The 15760-nt window shown below is 43.5% G+C and overlaps 1 protein-coding gene across 3 annotated transcripts in view; it reads right to left on the reverse strand.

Moving 5' to 3' along the window:
• EP400 (E1A binding protein p400) overlaps positions 1-15760 on the reverse strand; it is a 3509270-nt gene that overhangs the window by 2191317 nt on the left and 1302193 nt on the right. For all 3 annotated transcript variants that reach the window (XM_044065578.1, XM_044065569.1, XM_044065563.1), the window contains one exon: positions 1750-1936. In XM_044065578.1, coding sequence (XP_043921513.1) covers positions 1750-1936 — 187 coding nt within the window. The remainder of the gene's footprint in view (positions 1-1749; positions 1937-15760) is intronic.

Genomic DNA, 15760 nt, shown 5'->3' on the forward strand with positions numbered 1-15760 from the left:
TGGAAAACTGTAACAGTAATTTCAGTCAAGACATCATATGCTACAGCATGCACTTTAACTTGGGTAACCCAAATTGTAGAAAACTTATGCCTGTACGTTTGGGAAACTACTCCTATATGGAGGAGTAAACTTCATTTGCTGAAACTGTACATAGTTTTGTGTGCTTGTTCTAAGCTAAAAGGGTATGACAGGGACTCTGAATTGTTTTAGTGTGTTTTCAATGAAGCAAAAAAGTCTTGAAAATTGAACACAAATTCAAATGAAGATAAGAAAAAGTGTCTGCGTAAAGGATCAGCTTGCCAAACATTAGAGTCTTTCTCAGACTTCAACTGCAGAAATTTTTCTAGGGGGTGGGCTGGGCAAGGATCAATATTTGAACTAGGAATATGGCAGAAAATGAGACTGTGCATTTTCTTTGTCATGTGTGAGATATCATGAAATTTGCTAGCACATGCAAATCTGAGTCTAAAAATGGCAAAGGAAAAATAAATCAAGTAGAGGATGGCAAAAACAAGAATCCCCATAAGCTTCGCACAGCAGATGTCATCTGAAGTCAGACAGGAAATCATAGTTTGCACAAAAGCTGTTACAACCCCATTGCCTTTTTAAAACTAAAAAGATGAAACTACTTCGACTTAACAGTGTATAACTGATAACCCAAAAATTTATCTCAATGTTTAGCACTGATGTTTTTTTAAACAGCTTTACTAAATCACAACACACAATGATACAGGCTCTACTTTCAATAAGGGTATATAAAACGGGCAAATAGCCTTACTTGTGCATACCCACAGTTATAATGGAAGTATTATGCTTTTGTCTGATGGCCAGGACTTCATTCCATACTGTGTTAATGATCTCAACGTACATTTGTTCCACAGTAAGCTTTCTATGAACTATGACTCCACCAAATGAATTTTCAACAAACTGTTTTATCTATGGTCTGTGAATCAGCACTCAGTGGTATGAATATTGGTTCTAGATGACTGTCACTGATAAAGTGACACTCTGACCCCATATGCAAAAATGGGAAAAAGGGGTCATGAGATATATATATATATATATATATATACATAAAAATATATATACGCATACACATATATACATTTATATATATATATATATATACACACACACACACATAAACTACATACATATATATATATATATATATATATATATATATATATATATATATATATATATTAAATTTACATACACACACGTACGCATACACACAAATATAAATGTGTTGCTGTTTTCACACAGCTATTTATTTTGTTGACATACAGAGTTATGCTTTACCTTCTTTGGTAGCTACATTACTTCATCTTGTATTGTGTTTTTTTTTTTTTTTTTTTTTTTTTACTTAAGAGCCAGGGTTGTGGATAAAAAGGGACAGCTGACCAGCTTAATCACTTGGGTAACAGAAATAATAAAATTAAGTTAGTTAATTAAGCAGACAAGCAAGCTACACAAATGGAGAGAACCCATGAACTTCTCTCTGTACAACAGTGAGAGACCAGTACCATTGCTGTGCTCATTATGCACTTGATGTTTTCCCCTCCTTCATACAGCAAATTTTTACTACAGGTTTGTTTCTATGCAGTGACAACTTCAGACACAAGTGGCACAACAAATGCTGACCAGCAGCATTTTTTTCAGACAAGGGTAATACATAATGTACAAGTGATGTAGAAAGTTTCCTTAGTACGGTCACTTACTTTTGTACTTGACAGGCTTCCTTACCTTCCAAGGTTCATACTCCAGGGCTTTCAAGATGAGAGAAGCAGTCGTATACTGCAATGCTGCCAGAACATAAGAGTAGTGCGAAGGTCTGGGGTTAGTCAGATCGGGATGGTTACAAATTTTCTGAAGTTGCATAAGAACATGAAGGACATTAATAAAATGCCCATTCTTAAGAGCTTCTTGAGTTCTATCAAAAAAAAAAAAAATGGATATATTTTAATAGTCATCAATTTTTTTGAAAAAGAAATAAATGCAAAACAAAACTCAATGACAGACTGTCACAAATGCTATGTATACAATGAAATTAGATTTGTTAAATAATATTCAGATATATACATAATTATTACATAATGTGGACACTAAACAATCCTAAACTACCTCTCACTCATACTTTCAGGACCAGAATTGCAACTCCAGAGACAGTGAAAACATTTTTAGAAGTGACTTTCTGCATGGTAGCTACAGCACAGTATCCCCCACACTCCCCAGCTTAAAAATATATTACTTCTAAGGTTGCAGTATCTCAAAGGAGAAGGTAAAAAAATGATTGTTGTGTACCTACAATAATAAAGAGTTATGTACATACCATAACTTAGTATATGTGTTGTTCTTTCTCAATCTTCCTCACTGACTGGTTACAGATCCAATCCTTGGATCCGACTCAGCCACATTTTCCAGACTTCAGATCCTAGTCTCGAGCTCCTCCCTCTTCCCATAATGCACCACACCACCACTAACTCCTCAGATCGAGTTTGCTGCTTATGTCTACAGATTTACAGAGACAGAACAGATAAAGAATTATGAATGAAACCTTGGAACTCAAAGTTTCTATAATACTCAATATCCTACTAGAAAAAAAAAATATATAAGGCCGGGCATGACTAGGAGGGAAGGTGAGGAAGAATGAGAAAGGACAACACATATACCAAGTTATGGTAAGTACATAACTCCTAAATGGAGATGCTGTCCTTTTCATTCTTCCTCACTGATGGGTAAAGTCCCCAGCAACATAATTCCTGGGAGCCCTCAAGGAAGGATATGCCAGAGTACTGTCAAACCAAAGGAATGTCCGTTTCTGAAGACAATGCTCAGTTTGTAATCCATCACAAGAGTATGAGTATGCAAACAAATTACTGTATGAGCGATTAATAAGGTAGTCATGGATTTGACAGAATGACTCTAGTAAGACAATTCCAAACCACTTTGTAAATGGCTTGGCAAGATACAGTCAGTAGTTTAATTGACCAGAATTAAATATGGGACTGCCTATCCCCAGCGGATAGAAGGAAAGGGAAATAAACAACTGGTCAGATTTTCTGTGCTGCTGGTCCCAGATGAAAATTTAAGCATAAATGACAATTCAAAAAGGATGATAAATACTGACCTGTGCCTATATCTACTCTTGCTTTCCACTACAAAAAGGTAGCCCTCGTTGAGGAGGCAGATGAAATGGCCATTGACCTGGTAGAGGGGCTTTGGGAGGACGAGGTAACAGCAACTCTTTTAATGATTAAATAATAAAAATACCATCTGTAATCCACTAAGGTATTGTGACTAGACACCGCTTGACCTAAGCAACAGGAGAAAAAGGAGACACACAGTTGATCAAAATCTTTGTATTTTTTTTTTTTTTTTTGAAGTATTCACCTTTACTGCAATGATTTGGAAAGCAGACTGATAACTGAATTGATTCTGTGGCTACTGTAGGCATAAAGGTAGGACTGCTTCAGTTTATTAATGGTACAGAAAAAAACTCGCCTTCTCCTTATGGGGACTAGCCCCAAAAAAAGGGTGGAAAGAATAGCAGCTGAGAAAGGTCCAATGTTCAAGAGAGAAACACAAATAAGTAATTTATTTATTATCATTTAACATTTGTTATACGTGGATAGTTTGACTGGGTGAAGAAAACCCATTTACATCGGAAGCTCAGGGAGAAAACTCCAAAAGTATGCAAATATAATACCGCAAGCAATGAAAAGTGGAGTTCTCATGGAGGATACCCGAGGTTAGGTCAGAGGTAGGGAAACTACACCTGACAAGGTCAAAAAAGGCAATGAGTACAAGTGAGCTCTCTGCCTGTTTGCTTTCTGAAGGGACTTTGGGAACAGAGGAAGAGGGATGTAAGTGTATAGGAGACCTGGAGGCCAACCATGAACCAGAGCATTCCTGGGTGATTCCCCCAGAGTGATGAGAGAGAAGAGTTTACTACAGTAGATGATAAGGGGAGAGGTGAAAGGGTCGCAGCATGGCTGGCTGGTGGTGACTGGCCCCCAGCCGAAACGCAAATGTTTCCATGAGCACCTGTCTATTCTTGGGTGACAGCAAACATCCTTGAGATCCACAGAGCCCATCCAATTCTCCTGGCTCAGAAGAGGCACGACGGACTGAACTGTAGCTATTCACAACTTCGACTTCTTTACAAACTGATTCAAACTGCTTAGACCCAGAACTGTTCCCAGGTCTCCTGTTTTCTTTGGCACCAAAGAGAAGTGGGAGTAAGTTCCAAATCCTAATTTTTTTTTTTTGCAGTTGTGACCTCACTGATGACTCAGTGTAGCAGCTTTTGAACTTCTTAGCTGTATACTCCCTCTGAATGGGTGGAAGGTGTGAAGGCTGCCAGCCTAGCCAGATTGAATTGTGCAGATAATTCCATCATTTGTAAATATGAATGTTGAACTACAGACTTGTTTTCTTAATTGAAAGAAAATACTGTGAAATGTTAAACTACAAGCTTGTTTTCTTAAATGAAAGGATATGCTGTGAAATGTTGAACTTAAAACAATGTAGCAACATTGCCCTCTGCTGTAAAGAAAGCTAAGACAAGCATTTCATGCCTGTCCTTTGAAGTTAAAATTATGTCATGTGTGTCCCTTTGAAGTTAGAATTTGGAGTCGATGAGTCTGGAGTGAAGCATCCTGCCTATTCTTTTAACTTAAGGAATAATTACTAGAGTTTACATGAGGAATATCTTTTATGGCTGTAGTTTCCTGCAGGTGCAAGATAACAATTATGTAGTACCTGTTAGCCTGGGAACACCAGGAAAGTGTGAAATGATGTAATGGGAATCAAGACTGAAAATAGCAATTTAAACAGAGAATCAGAAGGCATTAATCATTTTTGTCTGGACCATCCAGCTCACAGCACTGTCTTGCTCATATGTACGTTATCTTAGATTTGTGATTTCTTTTAGAACTAGCTAAAAACTAGAAAGATTAGACTAAGTGTTTTTCTGTGATGTCAGAACTGTACTACTGAATTATTTTAAGTACTTCTCTGTGATCTCTGAACTCTTGACTAGCACTGTGTAATAGAAAGTATTGTCTTGTAGTTTTAATTATTATTAAACATTTTAAAACCTTTCAACTGTGGCTATTTTGTGTAGAGATAAGTTACGCTCTAACAGTACACTGCATGTATTAGGGATCCTGTACCAAGTCCCTCTAATAAGCCTCGACTGTTTAGTTATACTACCTTTTGGATAATAATATTGCACAGTAATAATTGGACACCCTTTTAAGGGCCTTTGATCAGCTGACAGATATTAGCTGGATGGTGGCAGGCGATACTACCATATAGTCTGGGATAAGGGGGCACAGCTGGAGAACCTGTGCCAGCCTTTCCCAGGACTGTCTGTGTGGTTGTATAAACTCTTATCTCAAAGTGTGTGCGTGTGTGTGTGTGTCAGCTACTTGGGCAGGGACACGAAGCATTGGTTGGACAGAGAGTGCTGGAGGTTTTAGCTTGCCCAGCTAGGCTGAGATCTGGACCCTATAGCTGTGTCAGTGGGGAGTCTTATTGGGGACCTGTAGAGCAAGGAAGTGACCAGCCCCAGACTGACTGTGTGATCTCTGTGTGCTCCTAAGGGAAATTGCACTTTACTGTGTGTATTTGTTATCCTTTCCTCATATATGAGATGCCCTCTCTGGTGATAGTGGTGAGGATTAAGACTCCTTGACTGCTGGGCCAGGGCCAGGCCACGGGCGTCACAGAAGGTCAGGGAGTTTCCCCTCTGGTTTCTGGAGGTAGAAAGGGAAAGAGGAATGTAACAACGTCTGGATATAATGCCTAGCCCCAAACGTTGTTTGTAAGATCTCTCTAGGCATCTGGGGTAGAGAACGATGCCACCTGACTGTCTCCAGAGATGAGCAGTTGGGCAAAACTTCAGAATCACTGACAGGGCCTGTCAGAGGAGGATTCTCTGAAGCCCTGATCTTGCCGTTTCCCCTTAGCCTCTGGGGTGACATCTCCCACTGAAATGTATTCCGCTGCCTGTGGAGGAAGCAATCCCACACAGGACTGAAAGGGCTCCTGAGATTTCTAGAACCACATCTTTTTCCCCCTTTCACTGGTTTCTAGAAAAAAAGGGTCGGGGGGGGGGGGGTTGGAAAACTTGATTCCCATGACAGACAGAGCCTATCCTTCCTGTTGTCTGCAGGTGGGCGTGTCTTTTACTGATGGCCCAAACAAAGAGAAGCCATCAAAGGGGGGAAGGCTTCAACAAAGGACAGCTTAAGGGGTTCCACAAAGCCGTATAGCCTCATCCAGGCATGGAAAGGAGGACCAGTTTGTTTCAGAACTTTACTGTTATAGAGGGCAACAGACTCTGAAGTGGAGAATCTTATTGTTGGAGGAACGGATACAGGAACAATTGAACCTAACCAAAAATAATTTCTTGTATCTGCAAATTCAGCACAAATCCTGGGTCAGACTGATCAGAATAAGAAAAAAAAATACCTCCAAGAAACTATGATAGAGTGGAAGGGGGACAAAGTAAGAAAATAGAAATATTATTTTATGGCTATAGAGTTGCTAGAACAATGGGATTAATATTATCATGTGTTCTTAAGGGTATAAGAACTGGAATTGAATGTATATCCTTTATTATTATCAAATTAAAAGCTCAGCCCAAAAAAGGGGAGGCAAGAATCTGGATATTCTGGGGGGTACTGACTAAATTAATAGGATATGTGTAAGAAGCAATTTATAAATGATAACAGACAGCAACAAATACTGGTGCTGGCAGATCAGAAGGAAGACCCCAGATCCAAAGAAATGTACAACTGTTCAATATTTCAGGATCCGAAGAAGCATGGTTCTTTCAGGGAACTAGCTAGTTGCCGGATCCTAGGATCTGACTGAAGGGAGCATACGAACAGATTGGATCTGAAAGCTAAAAGGCACTACAAGAATTGGCTGCTGAAGCAGCAAAACAATGAATCCGTCGTATCAGAGGAGTATCTCGGATATGAAAAAAAAATATCAGTCCAATGGCACTGAATCTGAAGACTGCATAGCCCTCCATGGGCACCTGACATCCACAGGATCCCAGTCTTAGGATCCGAGGAAGGGAGAAGAGAAAGAGATTGGATCAGTTGGGTTCCATGGTCGGAGGAACAAGGATACAAGAGAGTCCACACACCTATCCAATTCTAGAAGGTTGATCCAAAGCAAAGTCACAGACAGTCGGATCTGTAGATAGTACAGTTGTGTACACTTATCATAAATGTAGATGCTCGAGTGTATTCACTGTTGCAGTCATTACATTTGGGTTATCTGCTTGCAGGTAGCCCTCAGTCAGCCTGATTAACAAAGTCTTGGGTCCTGCGTTGGCTGCTGTCCCTTCTTCCATGACGTCAGGTCGTCAGGGGTATAAAACATGCAGCTGACGCCATTACATCAGTTTTTCTTGCCCCAGATGTCAGGTGCCCCTCTAATGGGGAGCAATTAAATATAAAAGTACAATGAAATACCGCCAACAAAAAAGCAAATACACCAAAAAGGCTTTTAAGCATAGTAAAGGAAAGTAGAGGTATAGCCAAAAGTTGTTAGGGGGCTGGAGGGAGGGTAACCAGGACTGCAACAGTGAATACACTTGAACATCTGCATTTATGGTAAGTGTACACAACTGTACTATGTTCTTCATGTTTCACTGTTGCAGTCATTACATTTGGGTAGATTCCCAAAGGTATGGTTGGGGAGGAGGTGCTTATACAGCATTAGGGCCAGCTACAAGGCCCTGCAAGACAGCAGTGGCAAAACCAGCTCTGGATTTAGAGAAAATTGGTAAATGATAATGCTTGGTGAAAGTATGTACAGAACTCCAGGTAGCAGCTTCTAGAATACCCCTGGTAGGAACACCTCTGAGAAAGGCTGCAGAAGGAGATGCAGCCCTAGTGGAGTGAGATCTGATCCCCTGGGGGATAAGTTTTCCATGGTGCTTATAGCAAAAATTAATGCAATGGCTTATCCATTTAGAAATGGTTTGTTTTGAAACAGCCTTGCCCCTGCAGCAAATGCTACCAGCAAATGGTGAGATTTTCTTCGAGATTTAGTCCTGCCCAAGTAGAATCTAAGTTGTCTGTGCACATCCAAGGAATGCATAACCCGTTCCCCTTTGTTCTGTGGATTGGGAAAGAAGGTTGGCAAATGAATGGACTGATTAAGAGCCACACTGGAAGCATGAAGGATGAATTGGTCCACATGAAAGATGATGAAAGGCTCCAATGCCATAAGGGCCTGTAATTCAGATATCCTTCTAGCTGAAGTGATTGCTAAAAGTAAAACTGTTTTCCAAGAAAGAAATTTTAAGTCTGCAGTAGCAGCTGGCTCGAAAGGAGGTAGAGTGAGCTTCTCCAAAACAAAGCTAAGGTCCCAGGCCGGGGTAGGAGCTCTCCCGGGTGGTCTTAAGTTCTTTGCCCCTCTGAGATACTGCTTGAGCAAGGGATGAGAGAAGAGGGGTGGTTCTGTGTTATAGTGAGCTGAAATAGCTGAAGCATGGATTTTAATAAAGGAAAAAGACAGGCCCTTGTGAAGCATCTCAGTTAAGTATTGCAAAATCTGATGTAAATTGAGCGCTGCTGTGGTCATCCCTAAAGATTGGTTCCAGGCACAGAATCTTTTCCATTTGTCAGCATAAGATTTCCTAGTACTAGGCCTTCTCGCCTCCAAGATAACATCCAGCACAGGTTTGCTGAGGGATGGATAAGGGTGAATTTAAGTGATTAACAAGGCTGCAAGGTTCAATTTTGGAAGCTGTGAGTGCAGAATTTGGTTCCCCTGCTGAGACAGCAAGGAAGGGGTCTGAGGCAGGTGCCATGGAGATATCTGTGACACACTGCACAGGAGTGGGTACCAGTGTTGGCGTGGCCAGCCTGGAGTAATCAAAATCATTCCTGGTTTGTCCTATTTGACTTTTAGCAGAACTTTGGAGAGCAGAGGCAGAGGAGGAAAGGCATAGACTGATAGGCTTTTCCAGCTGAAGGACAGAACATCCACTTTCCAGGCTTCTTTGTGGGGAGTCATTGTGCAAAACTTGTCCAACTGGCAGTTCTGGGGAGGCAAATAGATCTATGTCTGGGCTCCCCCATTTGCTTGTCAACACGCTGAAAATCTGTGGCTCCAGTTTCCACTTGTGTGGGTCCATGAGATTTCTGCCTAGTCCGTCTGCCAGTGTATTTAATTTTCCTGGCAGGAATTGAGCTTGTAGGTGCACTTGGTAGCTCAAGGCTGTGTTCCACAATGCCATGACTAGTCTGCAGAGGGGGTAAGAATGTGTACCCCCCTGCTTGTTTATGTACCACATAACCGTGGTGTTGTCAGTCTTTATCACTAGTTGCCCTGGAAGAATGTAGTCCTTGAAGGCCGTCAGACCATTCTGTACAGCTAACATTTCTTTTTGATCGACATGTAGGTACATTTGATTTGGGTTCCATTTGCCCTGAATGCACTTCCCTGCCAGGTGAGCCCCCCACGCATAGTCTGATGCATCTGTAGTTAGGGTTTGGGCAGCAGGGGGTAGTGTTAATGGCAGTCCCTTGTTCTGGTGGCAGGCCTCTGCCCACCATAGGAATTCCAGGCATAGGCAAGATATGATAGGAATCATTGTTTCCAGGCTGTGACAATGTTGACTCCATAGACCTTTTTAAGTAGCACTGTAGTTTCCCCATATGCAGTCTTGCATACGGAATTAGAAGAATGCAGGAGGCCATGAACCCCAAGGCTTACAGTATTTGTCTTGCAGATAAGCAGGGTTTTTGTGGCCACTTGTTTGAAGTAAGTTATCAAATGAATTTGCTTCTCTGGCATGAGGAAAGCCATCTGGGCAATTACTTTTCAAGCTTGCACCCAGGAATGTAATCTGTTGAGAGGGTACCAGTTGTGATTTCGTTTATGGTGTACCCCAGACAAGTTAGAACCCTTTTTACAAATGCCAGATGATTCAGAAATATGCCCTGGTTTTCTGCCTGAATTAGACAATCGTCCAGCTATGGATATATTTGAATATTTATTTTCCTGCAAAATGCAATAACTGGAGCCAGGCACTTTGTGAATATCCTAGGCGCAATAGATAAGCCAAAGGGAAGCACAGAGAACTGAAAGTGCAAAGATCCTGCCCTGAAACGTAGATATTTCCTGCATGATTCCCTGATAGGTATGTGGAGGTAGGCCTCTTTTAGGTCTAGGGTGGCTAACCAAGCATTCTTGGACAGCATGGGTAGTAGTTGTAGGAGGATGAGCATTTTGAATTTTGGAATCACCAGGAAGGGGTTTAGAATGTATAGATCGAGGATAGAGCTCCAGTTGCCCTCTGTCCTGGGTACCAGGAAGAGCCTGGAGTAGAAACCTTGGCCTGTTTGTTCTGCAGGAACGGGTTCTAAAGCCCTCAAAGAGAGCAGGGAACGGACTTGCTTTTTGACCTCTGCCCACTGGTTTGGAGGAAGATCTGGGAACCCTTTTGGGGTTGGAAGAGTGTAGAAAGAAAATTTGTATCCCTGGGACACTACAGTGAGGGACCCAGAGTTCATTGGTAATGGTGGCCCAGGTGCTTGCGTGGAAGGACAGTTTTCCTCCTAGGGGCAAGTGCAGGTGGGCAGAGGGAGGAGGTGTAAGTGGAGAGTCATTGTGAGTTCTTACCATGAGGGGGTGGGCTTAGCACACCCTGGTTTTGAAGTGGAGGAACTCCATTGCTTTGATCTCTGCACTCCCTGTGGCTGTTGTCTGGGGGGGTCTGCTTCCCCAGGGTCTGGGCTGAACTGACTTGGAGGGGCAATGCCTACTGAACCTGGGAAGCTGGACCTGTAGGAAATCCTTAACTGTCTGCATAGATTTAGCTTTTTCTTCCATCTTTTTTAAGACCTCCTCTGCTTTGGTGCCAAACAAGTTGTCTTTGTGCAAGGGTGAATCCAATAATTTGGATTTGACATGGTCTGGCAAGGGCTGTTCCTTATGCCAAGCATGCCTTCTAAGGCCAGAACTAATGACTGCTGCCCTGTAAGATGCTTTTAGGGTTTCAAAACCGCAGTGTAAGGAGTGCTTAGTTACTTGACTTGCAGAATGCATTAACTCTTGTAACTCTATTTTCTGCACAAGTAGGGAAAGATGATATTTGTTCTTTGAGGAGTTCCAAGGTGTGTTGCTGAAATTTTAGCATATGCAACTGGCAATTTAGAATTCTAATAGCAAGATTAGCAGAGGTGTATACTTTTTTACCCCATCTGTCTAATGTTCGGGAATCCCTATCTGAGGGGTTGGGATTCTTAGCAGAAGTTGCTTTAATTCCTTTAGGCCCTTGAAAAATAATGCCAGGGTCAGCAGTAGGTATCTGAAAAGAAATTTGTGCGAGTCAGGGAATCTGTAACACCTGTCAGGTTTCCTGGGAACAGGAGGGAGGGTGTCAGAGGAGTCAAACTGGATTCCATGAAAACATCATCCACAACATCCAGGACAGGAGGAATGGCCAAGGGTCTGTGCTGTGGAAGAGCTAAGTATTCCCCGAGTCTCTTTTTAGAGTGAGGGTAGTCCTGACATTTCCACAGGAAATGCTCCCTTAAATTATGCAGGGTTTCCCCAAAGGAAAAGTCCTCGGGTGGAGAAGCTGAAGGAATGGATTCCTCTGCATCAGAATCCTCATAAGCAGAAAGAGGTTGCAGGTCTTCATATTCAGATGCATCACAGTCATTAGACTCCTGTTCAGATAAAACTACTGGGGACAAATCTCTTTTTCTTTTGGAAAAGGTAGTATGGCTTCCCCTGATCAGCATTATAAGGTCTTCCGTCATTTTAAGCATTTGAGACTGAGGCAAGGAAGCAGGTGACTGAGAATGGGTCACAGGTTTCTTGGGTGTGGTTTGTACCCCTGGGCCTTACAAACTTGGTAGTTTTCGAAAGAACAGTAGACATGAAATAAGTTCGAGAAACGGTAGTGCGAAATACTTCCTCAGAAGCCGGTGCCTGCTCAGCAGCTCTGGACCCATACAAGGTAGAGACATCCACAGGATCCTTAGTCATTGAAGAGTTTTTCAGCATACCAGACTACGAAAGGGTCTCTGTAGTGGCCTGCGAATCCAAAGAAGCGGGCATCAGGGGCTGCAAAAGCGCCTCACTGAGGACCAGAGAAAGTACAGTTGTGTACACTTACCATAAATGTAGATGTTCCGAGTGTATTCACTGTTGCAGTCATCACACTTGGGTTATCCTGCCAGAGATAGCCCTCAGTCGGCCTGAATACCAGAGGCTTAGTATTTCTGCGTCAGTTGCTGTCGCTCTAGGACTGACGTCAGGTCATCAGTGGTATAAAAATCAGGCAGCTGACTCCATTACATCAGTTTTTCCTGCCCCAACTGTCAGGAGCCCCCAAATAGAGATCAAAGTTATGGTGAAAGAACACCACCAGTAGAAAGTAAATGCCAAAAATTCCCTGTAAGGAGAGAGGAAGAGAGAGAGAGAGAAAAGGGATGGAGGGTGGGAAACCAGGATTGCAACAGTGAATATCCTCGAACATCTACATTTATGGTAAGTGTACACAACTGTACTATGTTCTTCATGTTTCACTGTTGCAGTCATCACACACGGGTTGATTCACAAAGCTGAAGAAAAGGGTGGAGGCAGTCAAGAAGACTAGGGGCTGGCTAAGATACCCTGCAAGAATGCGGTGGCAAAGCCTGTCCTGGATTTGGAGAAGATAAGCAGGTGGTAATGCTTGGTGAAGGTATGAACATAAGTCCATTTTGCAGCCTCCAGGATGTCCCTGGTGGGGACCCCTCTGAGAAAAGCTGCAGAGATGGAGGTTGCCCTGGTGGAATGCATCCTGACCCCCTTTGGAGGCAGTTTTCCATGCTGTTTGTAGCACAAATGGATGGAGTGTGCTATCCATTTGGAGAATGTTTGTATATGGCCTTGCACTCTGCCCCTGCTGCGAAGCTGACTAGCAATTGGTCAGTTTTTCTAGAAGATTTAGTCCTATCCAGATAGGATCTGAGCTGTCTGTGCACATCTATAGAGTGCAGAATCCTTTCCCCCTTGTTTTGTGGGTTAGGGAAAAAGGTGGGCAAATGAATGGATTGGTTGAGAGCCACACTGGACACCACTTTAGGCATGAAGGATAGGTTAGTCCTGAGGGAGACCCTGTAAGCATGGAAAATGATGAAGGGCTCTACAGCCATTAGTGCTTGTAGCCCTGAAACTCTTCTAGCTGAAATGATGGCCAGAAGCAAGGCTGTTTTCCAAGATAGGAATTTTAACTATGCTGAAGCTGCAGGCTCAAAGAGGGGTAGGGTGAACTTTTCCAACACAAAGTTGAGGTCCCAACCTGGGGTAGGAGCTCTTCTGGGTGGCCTTAAGTTGTTAGCCCCGCTTAGGAACTGTTTGATGGGAGGGTGTGAGAAGAGAGGTGGCTCTGTGCTGTAATGAGAAGAGATGGCAAAGGCATGAATTTTAATAGAAGAGAAGGATAGACCCCTGTGTAGTAGGTCTGATACGTAAACCAGGATGAGAGGTAGGGAGGGCTGTGCCGTTACGGCTCCCTTGGCCTGGATCCAGGTGCAAAACCTTTTCCACATGTCAGCACAGCATTGTCAAGTGCTGGGGTGTCTGCCCTCACGTATAACATCCATAACTTGTTTGCTTAGGCTAGCAGCTTCAGAAGAGGTCACGGAATAAGTCAGGCTGCCCAGGTTCAGGGTCTGCAATGGTGGATGCATGAATTCTCCATTCTTCTGGGTCCGGAGTGTTGGGATCTGAGGTAGGTGCCATGGTGGCAGGCATGACAGGCTGCGCAGCAGCGGGTACCAGTGCTGGTGCGGCCAGTTTGGGGCAATCAAGATTGCCCTTGGTTTTTCCTCCCTTATTTTGAGCAGTACCCTTGAAATGAATGGTAAAGGGAGAAATGCATAGACTGAGAGGTTTACCCATTGGAATGGTAGAGCATCCACTTTCCAGGCCTTGCTGTGAGGTTCCCTGGTGCAGAATTTGCTGAGCTGATGATTGCAGTGGGAGGCAAAGAGGTTCACCTTCAGGGTGCCCCATTTCTGGGTTACAAGGTTGAAGGTTCTGTAGTCTAGCTGCCACTCATGTGGGTCTAGCAGGTTTCTGCTCAAGTCGTCTGCCAGAGAGTTTAGGGAGCCTGGCAGGAATTGTGCTAGCAGGTGTATTTGCATGGCTGAGGCCGTGTGACAAAGGGTCATGGCGAGCTTGCAGAGAGGATAAGAGCGAGTCCCCTCCCTGCTTGTTGATATACCACATCACTGTGGTGTTGTCTGTTTTGATCACTAGAGGCACCGGGGAGAGTAGGGGTCTGAAGGGTGTCAGGGCATACTGAACAGCTAGCATCTCTTTTTGGTTGATGTGCAGATGTACTTGATTTGGACTCCAATGGCCCTGAATGCACCTGCCGTCCAGGTGTGCACCCCAGGCATAGTCTGATGCATGGTGAGGGTCTGGGCGCTGTGGGGTTGTGTGAAGGGAAGTCCCTTGTTGTGGTTGCATGATGCTGACCACCAAAGAAAATCTTTCCTTAGACAAAGTATCATAGGTATGATAGTTTCCAGGTCTTGAGAGTGTTGACACCAAAGGCTTTTTAGGTACCTTTGTAATTTCCTCATATGCAGTCTGGCATATGGAATGAGTAGAATGGAGGAGGCCATGAACCCTAGAGCTTGCAGGATTTTCCTTGCGGATAACTGGGCTCTGGTGGCTAGATGAGAGAAGTAGCCTGTCAGGTACGCTTGTTTTGCTGAAGTAAGGAATGCCATCTGGGATGCTGTGTCCAGACTTGCTCCCAGGAATACAGTTTTTTGTGTGGGGACTAGTTTTGATTGCTTTTCGTTGATAGTACACCCCAGGGCGGTCCTTTACAAAGGTCAGGTGCCGTAACAGCTTTTCCTGACTGTCTGCCAGAAATCAGGCAATCGTCTAAGTTAGAGTAAATTTGAATATTTCTTTGTCTGCAAAAAACAATGGCTGGAGCCAGGCATTTTGTGAAAATACTGTGTGCAGTGGATAAGCCAAAGGGAAGCACAGAGAACTGAAAGTGCATAGATCCTGCACTGAAACATAGATATTTCCTGATTGGGGTGTGTAGGTAGGCCTCTTTTAGGTCTAGGGTGGCTAACCAAGCATCCTTGGAAAGCACAGGAAGAAGCTGCTGGGGGGTGAGCATTTTGAATTTTGTTATCACCAGAAAGGTGTTTAGAATGGATAGACCAAGGATTGGGTGGCAGGTGCCCTCTTTCTGGGTACCAGGAAGTGTCTGGAATAGAAACCTTAGCCTATCTGGTCTGCAGTAACATGCTGTATTACCCTCATGGAGAGCAGGGAAAGGACTTGCTTTTTTGGCCTCTGCCCACTGGTTTGGAGAAAGATCTGGAAACCCTTTTGGGGTTGGCAGAGTGTGGAAATAAAATTTGTATCCCTGGAACACTATGTTGAGGACACATCAGTCATTGGTAATAGAGGCCCAGCTGTTTGCATGGAAGGAGGGTGTTCCTCCTAGGGGCACAAGCACGTGGTCAGAGGTAAGGGGTGGAGGTGTAAAGTCATTGTGAGTTCTTGCCATAATGGGGTGGCTTAGCACTCCCTGTTTTTGAAGAGGAGGAACTCCATTGCTTACATCTCTGCAATCCCTGTAACTGCTGTCTGGGGGGGGGTCTGCTTCCCCTGGGTCTGGGCTGAGCTGGCCTGGAGGAGGCCGGAAAGGACCAGTGCTTGGAGGGGCAATGCCTACTGAACCTCGGAG

Source organism: Protopterus annectens, chromosome 1.part0 (assembly GCF_019279795.1).
Source record: "Protopterus annectens isolate FY-2018-M chromosome 1.part0, PAN1.0, whole genome shotgun sequence".
NCBI lineage: Eukaryota > Metazoa > Chordata > Ceratodontiformes > Protopteridae > Protopterus > Protopterus annectens.